The sequence below is a fragment of the Artibeus jamaicensis genome, unplaced genomic scaffold (genome assembly GCF_021234435.1).
Source record: "Artibeus jamaicensis isolate MK-2021 breed Jamaican fruit bat unplaced genomic scaffold, CSHL_Jam_final contig_484, whole genome shotgun sequence".
Lineage (NCBI taxonomy): Eukaryota > Metazoa > Chordata > Mammalia > Chiroptera > Phyllostomidae > Artibeus > Artibeus jamaicensis.
In genome coordinates this window covers 7,453,954-7,466,467 of record NW_026521859.1, presented here as the reverse complement: position 1 = coordinate 7,466,467, position 12,514 = coordinate 7,453,954, and the positions used below count along the sequence as shown (strand labels likewise).

General features: G+C 45.6%; 1 protein-coding gene across 3 annotated transcripts; it reads right to left on the bottom strand.

Annotated features, from left to right (window-relative positions):
* Positions 1-1,214: 1,214 nt before the first annotated feature.
* On the bottom strand, positions 1,215-8,124 carry CUNH6orf141 (chromosome unknown C6orf141 homolog). 3 transcript variants are annotated; one of them, XR_008392218.1, is made up of 3 exons: positions 6,424-6,804; positions 4,586-4,838; positions 1,215-2,403 (listed from the first exon to the last, which is right to left on the bottom strand). XR_008392218.1 is itself a non-coding variant. In XM_053668329.1 (2 exons), the coding sequence occupies exon 1, from the start codon at positions 7,386-7,388 to the stop codon at positions 6,813-6,815; it is 576 nt and encodes a 191-aa protein (XP_053524304.1). In that variant the 5' UTR covers positions 7,389-8,124; the 3' UTR covers positions 1,215-2,403; positions 6,424-6,812. The 3 variants fall into 3 exon arrangements, 2 of the variants coding, with proteins under 2 accessions (XP_053524304.1, XP_053524303.1); XM_053668329.1 differs by lacking the exon at positions 4,586-4,838 and having other exon boundaries at positions 6,424-8,124; XM_053668328.1 differs by lacking the exon at positions 1,215-2,403 and having other exon boundaries at positions 2,818-4,838; positions 6,424-8,124.
* Positions 8,125-12,514: the final 4,390 nt, after the last annotated feature.

Sequence of the window (12,514 nt, the reverse complement as noted above, 5' to 3'; positions counted from 1 at the left end):
TAAAATTCCGGCTCCAAGCCACCACCCCCCCCTCCCTCGCTGCCGCCTCACATCCTAGCAATTTATTGTAAGTGGCTGACAAGTCCTGACTCATCTGTCTTTAGAACTGTTGCAATTCTGCTTTCATTAATGACTTCCTGCCCTCCTTCCCTTAAGGGGTGTTTAAGGATTGTTTCACATTCTTAGATAATAAAAGAACCACATTTCCAAAATACAGTCACGTGCTGCATAAAAGTATTCGGTCAAGAAGGACCACCATCTTAGATCCAATAAGACTATTATCGGAGCAGAGAAATTCCTTTCGTCTAGCGACTTGGTAACCACCCAGAGCTACACTGCCGAGAGTTATTGACATGTTCCGGGTGATGCTTGTGTGAACAAACCTCTTGCACTGCCAATTATATAAAAGTACAGCCCATGCAATTATGCATACTACATAATGCCTGACAATAATAAGTCACCACGTTACTGATTTGTTTATTATACTTTTTATCATTATTTTACAGCATTGTCTTTCTACTTCATAATAAAAAAGAGCTGGCTGTGAAATAGTCAGTTGTGTTACCCAGGGGGCAGCCTCATCACACATCTTGTGTTTAGCACGTCTCTCAATGGTATTATTTCCTCTTGTGCTTAACCTCATATTGTTTTATAAATTTCATGCAGCCTAAGCGTGCAGTGTTTATAAAGCCTACAGCAGAGTACAATGATGTCCTCGGCTTTCATATTCACTCACTACTCACTGACTCACCCAGGGCAAAGTCCGGTCCTGCCGGCTCCATTCCCAGTTAAGCGCCCTGTACAGGTGTACAATCTTATCTCTTCCACCACATCTTTACTGTACCTTTTCTCTGTTGAGACAAATATCCAGCATCGTGTTACAACTGCCCGCAGTATTCAGCGCAGTGACATGCCCATCAGGTTGGTTCCGTAGAAGCGTCAGGCTGTGCCCGTCAGCCTCAGTGGGCAGCAGGTTGTGTCGCCTACGTTTGTGTGAGCGTTCTCTGCAGCGCTCACACGCAAACGCCGGAAGTGCAAAAACACGTTTCTCAGAACGTATGTTTCTCTGTCATTGAGCCACACATGACTCCAATAATCAAGCAATGTTTTGTTAGGAAAAACATGAGAATCGTAGGCTTTTCAAAAATTACAAAGATTTTTAGATTTTTTTTTAAAGATTTTATTCATTTATCTTTAGAGGGGCAGGGTAGGAGAGAGGTAGAGAAACATCAATGTAGGGTTGCCTCTCATGAGTCCCCTGCTGGGAACTGGCCTGCAACCCAGGCATGTGCCCTGACTGGGAATCGAACTGTGATTCCTTGGTTTGTAGGCCCATGCTCAATCCACTGAGCTACACCAGCCAGGGCCAGCTTTTTAGATAGTTCTTTGCTAAGTCACTAATCAGTACATACTAGAGTTAACTTTTTTGTAATCTTTAAGTGTTTTCATAATTCCACAAAGTATCATTTCCATGGCATTGTTAACAATGAAGCAGGCATCTACGAACAATAAAAACTTTTTAGTTTTTTAAGCGACAAAGTAGGATACAGGGCTACATACAGCAATTATGTCAGAGCTTCTCCCACTTTACTGTGAATCTCCTGGGGATCTTGCAGCTGCAGGTTCTGACTCAGTCGATCTGGGCTGGGGCCTGACCTCTGCTTTTCCAAAAACTTTCTTGAAGATGCCTATGCTGCTGGTCTGCAGACCACGCCTTGAGTAGCATCGCCATACATTAGTTTCATATAAAGACAACGCTCCAATTTTACTCATAACTTATGCTCAGAAAACTGTATGTATGCATACATACAAACAGAATGAAAGAAAAAACACAGACTGGAAACATGCCAAACATGAAAAGAGATGTAGGTTCATAAGTTTTTGTTTTCTTTCATTCCATTTGTCTTTTCCCTACCAAAATAGTATTTCCTCAAACTTTTCTACAGTGAATATAACTTTTTGTTTTAATAGAAAGCTTTTTCTCTTTCTAAGCAAAAGGCCACAAAATGCTGGTGAGAACCAACAAGAATAAGAGCAGCAAGTCACAGGTAATGAATCTCAAAAGTGGTGAAGTTTGTGGACCAAGATTTTAAGAGGTTGACTTGCCTGATCTGTGGTGCTTGTGTGACTGTGATATTTGTCTCTTGGTCTCCTGAGTGGCCAGGTGGCTTCTGGAAGTCCTTGCTGTGATTCATCCACCTAAGACAATTTTAAGAGGCCACATTTTTCGCTGAGACGGAGGTGAGAGCAGAGAGCCAGGACCCTGCCACTCCCAGAGACGTCTCGGTATTGAAGATGCCCACATGAATCCCAGTGTCCTTGGGATTCATTCCCAGGACACTGTGGATGGGAGAAGATCCTCAAGCTCCTCACAGGACGGGGTTCTGCTTGGATCAGGAAAACCTGTGAAGCAAATTCAATAGTACTTCAACTTACTTTTCATATCAGGGAGTCCTCTGTCGAAGGAAAATCTGTAAGCACATTGCAGGCATTTAACAGGGAGGTTGGGAAGTGCTTTAAAAAAGAATTTGTACTTAAATTCTTAGAGGAGTTAAAAATAACCTCCACCTATTTGGATGAAAGTACTGGGTGGGGGTTCCCTGTGGGGGTGCTTGCATTAGGCGCGGGTGTCATGAGGCAGTTTCATTTACTTGCAGCAAGCAAAGGAGGTGGGATGCACACCCAAGGCTCTGTCTCCTTGGAAGGGAGGCTTAGCAGTTGCTCAGATACGCCGTCTGGTTAACTGTATGTTTTCTTCTTTGCAACTAGTTACATTTATCAGGTGGGTTCCACTGAAGCTCATGCTATTTACGGCTCTTCTGGAAAATAACTGTGTTACACATTCACGTGAGGCAAGAATGACATGTAGTAAGAGCTGGTCAGACCCTGAGACCCTTGACCTGTCCAACGAATGGCGTTAAGCTGACTTGAATAGATACATTTTAAAAGAAAGGAGACACAGTGAAAACTCGTCATGCCTGTTCTTTTTTTCTTTTACAAAGAGAGCTGGAAGATTTAAAATCTGAGGGAAAACAAACTAACCACCAAAGCATTAGATTTGAAATCCCAGAGGGAAAATAAACTGACCTGACAGGTATTCAAAGAGAAAGTATTCAAAGATCCCACCAACCAACAGGCACCAACAAGCAGTGTGTGACACCCCTCAGAGACTCCAGCATGGTGCACGGTAGGTTTTTGAACCTTAGGGTCAATCTTTATGACAAGATGTGGACCAGGTCATTTATAAGGAATTTAAGGAATGTGTTTACTCATACATTAAGTGTTGGGAAAAGGTAGGAATATGTCTTCTTTCAGCAATGGAGAAAAGAGTGAATAAAAATCACTGGTTTGAGTTCCACAGGACTTCTGGGGCTGTATGCCTTCAGTTATTTTTTTAAATTATTAAATAAGAGACTCAAGCCTGGTGAGGATGAAAGTGAACTAAAAATAATCACACTAATGATAGGGGACTCAGAAGTTGGGAAATTTTTAGTTTAAGGTAAATAGTTAATAAGCCTAGTAGGTAATGCATATGTTCAAGCTATTATTTCAGGAACTGCAGGTACCGTCAGCCACTCCGCTGGGAGGCTGCTGACCTGGGGCACAGCTGGAGACCTCCAGACCCATTCCGTTCTGGGGCGAGACAGATGTCTCTTCCCGGGACAGCTGGCCCCCAGGGTGCAGTTCTTTGATCTAATTGTCCCTGAATTCCAACCCCCTCACTGCACCTTGCTCTGTTATAAGAAGGCTGGTTTGGAAGGCAATGGAAGGCGGTCTGCCAGGGCATAAACCCGCTGTCTTCTGAGATCGCCAGCCATCTGAATACAACGCCTTAAAGATTCAGTCCCTGTCTCTGCTTACTGGGTTTGGTATGTGACAGGCAGCACGAATGCCAGCTTTTCTAGATTCACTAGCAATGATAATAGCTAATTTTGAGCCTGGGCTGGTGTGGCTCAGTGGATTGAGCACCAGCCTGCGATCCAAAGGGTCGCCAGTTCGATTCCCAACCAGGGCATATGCCTGGGTTGCCAACCAGGTCCCCAGTAGGGAGCGTTTAAGGGGCAACCACACACTGATGTTTCTCATCTCTTCCTCCCTCCTTTCCCATCTCTGAAAATAAACAACATTTTTTTAAAAAATAGCTAATTGGGAGCATTCACTTTATGCCGAGCCTTGTTCTCAGTGTTTTTTCATTTAACTTAATCCTAGGGAAAAATAATTCTACGAGATTGATAGCATTTATTATTTAACAAATAAGGACACAGAGGCACCTAAAGATCAAGCACTTGCCCAAAGCCACAGTAAGAAGAGGTGGAGCAGTTTTAGCCCGAGAACCTGAACTCTGGAGTTCGCCTCTGTGGAGAAGGCAACCAGGTGATGCTCCCATTTTTGATCCACGTCGAAGCAGCTTTTCTTGTTGACTATAGTCAGGACTCTGTCATGTGGGGCGTGTGACTCATAACCAAATTTATTACATCAGGTGTGAAATCTGCCAAGCAGTTTAACCTCATAGGGGAGTCAGGCAGGGTTGTTGGGGAAAAATAAAGGTTTAATTTATGCTGCCTTTATTACCTTTTCTACCTACCAAGCAGTTTTGGAAACAGATCAGCTTGAGTGTTGGTCTCCTGGGCCGGAGCGCTGACAGCGGAGACCCCTCCGCCCATGGGACTTGCAGGACTCAGGGACGTGACGTGACACTGGGGTACTTCTCATGAACACAAGTCAGAAAACTCAGGATGCCCTTGGCATCCTTTGACTCCCTCGAAGTTGCTCGAAAGGCCATTTCTATGTTACTTGAGAGAAGATCATCTTGTCTAACTTGGTGCAGTTGGTTTTATCTGGAGCAGTTGAAATATGTAATTGTTTACACTTTTAGGATGGTTAGCACCTAGATATAAGGAACATGGCAAGCTAGTTTACATTGACATCACATGTACAATTTCAGTACAAATCAACATGGATGTCCAGTCTCCTGTCTGATTTTTGCCCCGTGCGTGCTGACCACAGGCCTGGGGCTCTGCTACGTGCCAAAGAGTGGAAGCCCTTTTTGTGCTGGGGCTTCATTTCAATGTTTTCACTAGGGTAACTGTGTTGTCTTCAAATAGATTGCAACTGCATTTTACATTACAGACTACATCTGATCTATTCTGCACCCCTGATTGGTTATACCGGTAGTTTGAATTTTATGACTGACCATAAAATGTTCAGCAAACTATGGCCCATTGGCCAGATCAGGCCCATAAGCCATTTCGTGTGGCCTGTGTGCTAAGCATGTCTTTTACATGTTTAAATAGTTGAAAAGAAACGATAAGAATAATAGTATTTCATGACATTGGGAAATAATGTGAAATTCAAATCTTAGTGTCCACAAATAGTTTTATTGGAACACAGCCACCTGCATTATTTGTTAAGCAGATGCAGGACTAGCTGTGTGAACTGCACAAGCCACATGACCTCTAGGCCAAGGTTGGCTCATCTATAAAATCAGGACACAGTTTACCTATCTTGCCTGCCAGGAGGTAAGAAGTGGATCAGAGTATATTTGAGGGCATTTCAAGCTCTAAACTGAAAACCGGGGGCAAAGAGGAGGCAGTGGGTAAGGGAAAATGTTAAACAGCTTACTCCTCATAAGCCAAAGTTCCCCCCCACCCCCTTGTCTTGTTAACTCCTGCAGTAACCAAATACCACCCCTTGTCCATCTCCAGAAGGAGTGCTTGGCTCCACAGGTTTCCAAACCGGGCCACACTACTAACAGGTTAATAAAGGTGGTATTTAATAAATAGAGGAATATGTTTAGAAAAAAGTTCCTTTCATGGCGCCAGAAGGACTGTTTTCCAACAGCATCAAGAGAGATGTCTTTTCAACAGGTCTTGACTCCATGTCTTACTAATGAAACAACTACGAGAAAGAATTAAGATACAGTCATTTTATGGCAAGCTATGCATTGCTATGTGGGGATCAGCTTCACCTGCAGTATTTTAACACTAAAATGCTTAAAATGTTCAGATTAATAGCATTTTTACTGAACTACAGTAGACACTTTGGGTAAAGCCCTTTTCAATGGCAGTTCACTGTCGGAGTTCAGTCTGTTGTTATCCCACTTTTCCTCACTCCTCTTTTTCCTTCCTGACACTTACCTGGGGGGGGGGGGTGCACAACAGAAGTAAAAAAAAAATGCATACTTGCTGTTCTAATTTTCCCATTTATTGCTACTTAATTTTTTCAGCTTTTAAAGAACAAGCCCCTCTCCCCATTTACCTCCATTCCCTTTGCGGAACACAGACCTCAAACTTCATTTCTGCTTTTGTCTCAAAAAGCAAATGGGGAGACAGAAAAGAGGTCAAGTGAGAGGTATTGCAAAAGGAGAATTAACAACAGAGGTTCTTATCTCAAAGTCCCTACACTCTCTTCATTTCAAAGTACCTTTTCTTCCCCTCTTGTGAAGGCGGTAGGTCTCCAGACCCTCACAGTATTTAAGCCACAAACGAGGTAATACGTTGTTTACAGTTGTCTTCGATGTGTACTGGGTGCCATCAGCTGCCTCTCCAAGCACCCGCGCCAGTCTCTAAAGGTCCCTGCTGTTCCTTAATTGCAGGTTGGGGTTGCAGAAGAGCGTTTTCCTCTCTTGAGGATTACCGTTTGTCCGCCAGCCCAGAACATTCCCAGGGCGCCTCCTTCCTGTTTAATCTCCTTGGGAAATCAGGTCCCTGTAGCCCTGGAAAGGTCGTCTCTCCGCCGTGTGGACTCGCGGGGCCTCTCTCTGTGCCCAGAATGCCGGGTTCCCCAGGGGTCCGTGCGCCCCACAACCCGCCTCACTGCTTGTTGGTACGAAACGTGACCATGGTCATGAAGCGCTCCTCTGTCCGTGAGGTCAAGCAGCCCTTCGTCCACGCGGTCTGGAGGACTTCTTGTGTCACTTGATAATCCACCACCCGCACGAGCACGGATTTGGGTGGGGCTGGGGTGTCCCGCGGCGGGGTTCCGGCGGGAGGGTCCATGTGGCCGCGAGGACCCCGCTTTTCTCCTGCTAAGTGAGGAGCAGGGCTCTCCGGGTCGCCCTCACCCGCCCGGGAACCGTCCTGCCCACCAGCCGCCTCCAGCAACGCAGGATCCACGTGAGTCCCCAGCCCTCTCTCCGGGTGAAGAAGAAAGAGCACTTTCTCTCTTACCCAGGACAAGGAGTCCAGATTCTGCCCGTCCCTGCAGTCCTCGTGGCTGCTGCCCGGGCTTCCTTCTGCCCCGGGATCCGGGGCGCCCGCGGCCACTGGGGGGCCGCGCGCCACCCCGCGCGGAACGGTCCCCGCTTGCCCCAGGCTGCGAGGGCAGCCCGCGCGGTGCGTGGCTCCGCGGAGACCCGGGGCCCCCATGCCGGTAGGGGGGTCATTCATTCGTTCCCTTCTCTGGTTCCCGCAGCAAACTCCGGCCCCGCTCGGGAAAGCGCGGCACGCGCAGCCCCAGGTGCGGTCGCGCGGCCCCGGCGCCCCGCCCGCCGAGCAGGGGCAGCGGCCCGCCCCCGCCACCCGGGGCAGAGCCCCGGCCCTCGCCTCCGGCCTTCCACCCGGGCTTTCAGCCCCGCAGAACAAAAGGCCGGACACCCGGGTCGCTCCTCCGCCTCAAGCCCCGGTCCGTGACCTTGATGCCTCCGTCGTATTTCTGATTCAGTTTCCTCTTACTGCTCCGCTCGACCCTGCTTTCCACTCCGAGTTTCCGCGGAGCCAGGGCGCACGGCCCCCTCCCCCTGCGCACCTTGGAATCGCCCCACAAAGGGCAACAGGACGCACGGGAAGGCACGAGGAAGCTTCCTCTTCTTAATTACTTGACTTCTTCGAATTCTTCAGAAAAAGGGTTGCGTGTTCATTCCGAATCCACGCCCACGGCGCCGGCCCGATAATCGAATATAGATGAAAGGACCAGACTGGGAAAGTTGGAGGCTTTGAGAAAAGGGCTTTTGTTTGTTGTTCCTGCTTTGGAATGCAGTGGCCACGCCTGTGTCCGCTTGGGTTACAATCAACGTTTATCCCGGGAAGGGGCTTAAGGAGAACAAATGGAAACAAAACAAACACAAAAAGTCAAGTGAACTTTAGGATTTAAAATGTTGTGTTCCCGTCGTTTTTAAAACCCGCCCCTCTCCCCCTCCAGTCCTGTTTAACTCCGGGGGTTAAGAATGCAGGCGTCTGAGCGGAGGCTTTTGGAACCTCCCATTGCCCGGCCCTCTGTCTGCCGCGCCAACCTTCGCTAGAGGTTAATGGGGGAAGTGACCTAACAGGAAAAGGGGAGCTAGTTTGTGATTTCCAGTCCGTTGATGGTAACAGGTGCTTGTTTTATTAGAAAATGCTCACTTTTCCTGTCTGCTTATAAAAATGACTGCAGTAGTAGAGATGTATGTTCATACATGAAGGATCAAGTAGAATGCTGAGACATTTGGAAGGAGAGGACTTCCTGATGTCCGCCAAGTTGCAGAACAACAACCACAAGTGTGGTTGGAGTGAGAAAACTTGGGTCAGGTCCGGCTGATCAGATGCCTGACCTCGGACTGGCTTCTGCTAAGTCACAACTCAGTGAAGTTTTTGAGTGTCTCAGACGAGGACTGTTTTAAGTACTCTATGTACTTAAACTCGTTTGTTCTTTACAACAAACCAAGGAAGTAGTAGTCTCCTTAAGAACTTTGAAGAACAGGGAGGTTAAAGTGTGTGTCCGAGGTCAAGCACTGATAAACAGTGGAGCCAGAATTCTAACGTTTAAATGCTTGCTCCTATTTTAAATTACCTTCTTGTTTTGGTTCTGGCTGAGTCGCTCAGTGGGTTAGAGCCTCGTCCAATACGCCAGGGTTGTAGCTTTCATCTCAGATCAGGGCACATATCAGAATCAACCAATGAATGCATAAATAAGTGGAACAACAAATTAATGTCCCCCCCCCTCAAATCAATTAAAATTTTTTTTAATTAAAAAATTATCTTCCTATTTTAAGCCTATGACTTCATGTTCTTTCCTGTTTATTTATTTATGTAACCAGTAATCACTGAGTGTGTGCTAAATGTCAACCGTCTTCTTCCAGGTGGTGGGGACGTCTCTGGGAACAAAGCAAGTTATGTAGTAGTACATCAAATTCTCTGTCCAAAAGTAGGAGACAATAAATTAACTTTAATAGACATGAAAGTCACCTGCAGATTAATGCCCTAGCCTACTTTCAGGTTCTGTTCTTATAGGTTTGGGGCATGGCTTAGAATATGGAGTTTTATCAAGACCCTCAGTAATTTTGAAGCTAGTAGTCCCTGGACAACAACATCATGAGAAACATCACCAAAATCTGCATGGATAATCTTTAGGCTTTTTTTTTTTTTTTTTTTTTGCTGCTTTCAAATGTCACTAAGAACTTTATTTTTCTTCCTTACAGGAATATTGGGGAATTTCCAATGAAGAGGTCTGTTTTCTGAGGGAAGTCTAATATAAACCACAAGATTTATTGCACTTGAGCAATATTTCACTATTGGAGGATGGGAAACATCTATTTGTTGAGAAATGAGACACATTCACCCATCATATAGCATCTGAATTTCTAGGTGTCAAGAAGTTGTGTGTAAATGCATGAAAGAACATGAAGAGGAAATGCTAAATAAACTCAACTTCAATGAGACAAAGTCTAAAAAGAATATAAACCAAAGAAACAGGTAGCTTGCCTGCAGGATGGTGGTGTCTGCCCAAAAGACTGATACATGGTGCTAACACGGCCCCATTTGCTTCCTCTCTGGATTGCCTGTTATAGTTTCAGGCCAGCGAGGGACAGTAAAATAGTTTACGTCTGTGGAGTCTGAAAAGTCAAGGAAGACCTTGTGTCCTGGCAGCGTCAAAAGAAGCCTGTCGTTGGCAGCACAGCCTCTCCAAGACCTGGCTGTGGCCGGACTCCGGCTAGCAGAGTCCATCACATCTGGTGCCCAGGAACAGGGACGCAAAGGCTGTTAGCCAAGGCTATCAGACGTTGTTGTGGTCAACACACCAACACGGCTGGAACACGTGCAACAGCCCAGGTAAAGGCCGAAGACCCCAAGTACTTTTCGGAGAATGTAGGGTGTGTTGTATCTTAGGGAAAAAGGGTATCTTTCCAAGGTTGCCCTCTCTTGCGACCGCACTCTCTTTAGTAAGCAGAAGCCTTGCTCTCTCTCTGGCAATCGTTGCACCCTTGGGCTTGGGTCGAGCATTCCACAAGGGTGCCCCCCTCTTGAGGGAGTGGCCGAGGCATCCACAGGCACTCTCCCCTTGAGAGAGTAGTCATGCCTGTTCCCTTTCCCCCACAGGATTGTTGTCACCTCTCCATTCATTCTCACCATCAGCCACAACAGGTGGACTCTGCTGGCCAGGGTCCGCCACACCCGGCCCTCTCACTTTTCCTGTTAGGTCCAGACCACAATGTAAATTCCTCTACTAGAGTATCATTCTCTTATTTTAGTGCCTTTGCCTCTGGAAGGTTTACCCTTTTCACTCGCACGCCTCTGGCTTTATTTTGTAGTTGACCTGAAAAGCTGGGCTCACGTACAATTTTTTACTTGTGAAAAGGCAACGACGATGGAACAGCCCTGCTGGCAGCCAGGCCTTGTCAGTACCGACTGCATGTACTCAACACTCACGTAATATAAACATTGTCCCTGTAAAGGGCACTCTGTGACCAGAGACAAGGTCACTACAAAACCGTAACAAAGATTAAACCTCTCCCTCTTCTGGCTAAGTGACCCTGGCTGCTTTGCCAGTGATACCGCTAATCTTTTCCTGCTTCCATTCCCTTGGTAAAAAAATGCCAAGGCACTGTTTCCCTGAGTTGTCCCATTTCCTGACAAGATCTAATCAAGCACTAACTCCTGCTTCCTTGAAATCATTTCATTTAAGTCTAAATCCTATGAGAAGCCCCTCCCGGCTCCACTTAATGAAATGCCCCAGAATTTCTCAAGGGTACATTCTTACTTGGTGAAGCAGGATGAATATATCAAACCTAATTCTTAGTGCCGGTGTGTTCCTGCTGCTCTGGCTGCTAGGATTTAAAATTTGTTAATTTGGGAAGCATATAATGCCATGCCCCGAAATGAAATGAGAATATATGCTGGGGCAAGGGGATGGTGGGGTGAAAAGTGAGGGGGTCAACCGAGGCCAGGATGGATTTGCAGTTGTTTGGCTGCCCACAGGTGGAGGTGACTCTGGCATTAAGAAATGAATCAATATATCTATTGAATCAATACATTAATCAAATAAATTAACACGTTAATAGGCTTTCACTTTTAAAACTTAGGAAATGCAAAGAGTTGTGGAAAACGGACTGACAAAGAACTTTTCTATTCGTCACGTTGGTGACAGTTTGTGTTCCAGTATCTGGTTTGAAAGTTACCACAACACTGTTTTAGAGGGGCCTCGGTACATTGGCAGATTAAGAGACTGTGCCTTTGGCAACAGAATTGTCTTTCAGCAAAGGCTACTCTTAGGCTCACTCACTCTTATTATACCTGTTGGTAAATAAATTTGTTCCATTAATGTTTTCCATCTTTAGAAAGGAGTGAGCCTGTCATATGGCGGGTTGTGGTCATGCACACATCATTTTTACAGGATAGGTCAGCCGTGGTTCTCAGGGGTGGCCGTTCTTGAAGTTTAGCCCTCTACTGATTCAAATATATCAGTCTATTTGAAGTGGGAAGTGTGGGCAGGAGTATTTTTTTGAAGCCACTTGCCTGAAAGGATTAATGGATTACTAGATAATGGAGCTTATTTGTTGTTTGCTAGATATGCATTTGCCAGAAACGACTGTTATTCTTGCTAACACAGTAGCAAGAATTTTCTAATTTGAGTGAGATTGAATTGCCTCATCACTTTTCAAACTTGACTGCATTGGAATCACCTGGAGAGTATTTTTTAAAAAGTATTACTTGGCCCACTCTAAGAGATTTTCTTTTCATTTATTGATTATTTTTTTTAAAGAAGCAGGGAGGGGAGAGAAACATCAACTTGTTGTTCCACTTACTTATGCATTCGCTAGTTGACTCTTATATGTTCCCTGAACAAGGAGCAAATCGGGAGGACGCTCCAACCAACTCAGCTACCTGGCCAGGGCCGTTCTAAGAGGTTTGGATTCAGTTGGCTTGGAAGGCAGCTTGGGGCACTGGCAAGTTTATAAGTTGCTTCCCAGATGATTCTAACAGGCCACCTAGTAGGACAACCATTGAAGTAGATTATCTTTAAGGCTATGACACTAGGAAGGAAAAGTTCAGAATAATTTGTGTATATATTAGGCACCACAATTAGTAAAAAAGAAGTTAAAGTACAGAAAGCTAGTGAAGGGAAGAAAAGAGGTGAGAGCTAGTGTAGTTTAAAAAGCTTGTGGAATAAGTGGAAATTTATCTGTATTGATTTGGGTAGGTATTCTGGTTGGAAGCTGTGTGATGTTGGGTTTAAAGACAAAGAATACTAGGTTTGCCAGTTAACTGTGACGGGGAACAGAGTTTGCCACTCCAAAATATGCCTTTGGGGATATTAATTA

Coding starts and splice junctions, on each gene's coding strand:
- CUNH6orf141 (XM_053668329.1), bottom strand. CDS start 7,388: ATGAATGACCCCCCTACCGGCATGGGGGCCCCGGGTCTCCGCGGAGCC.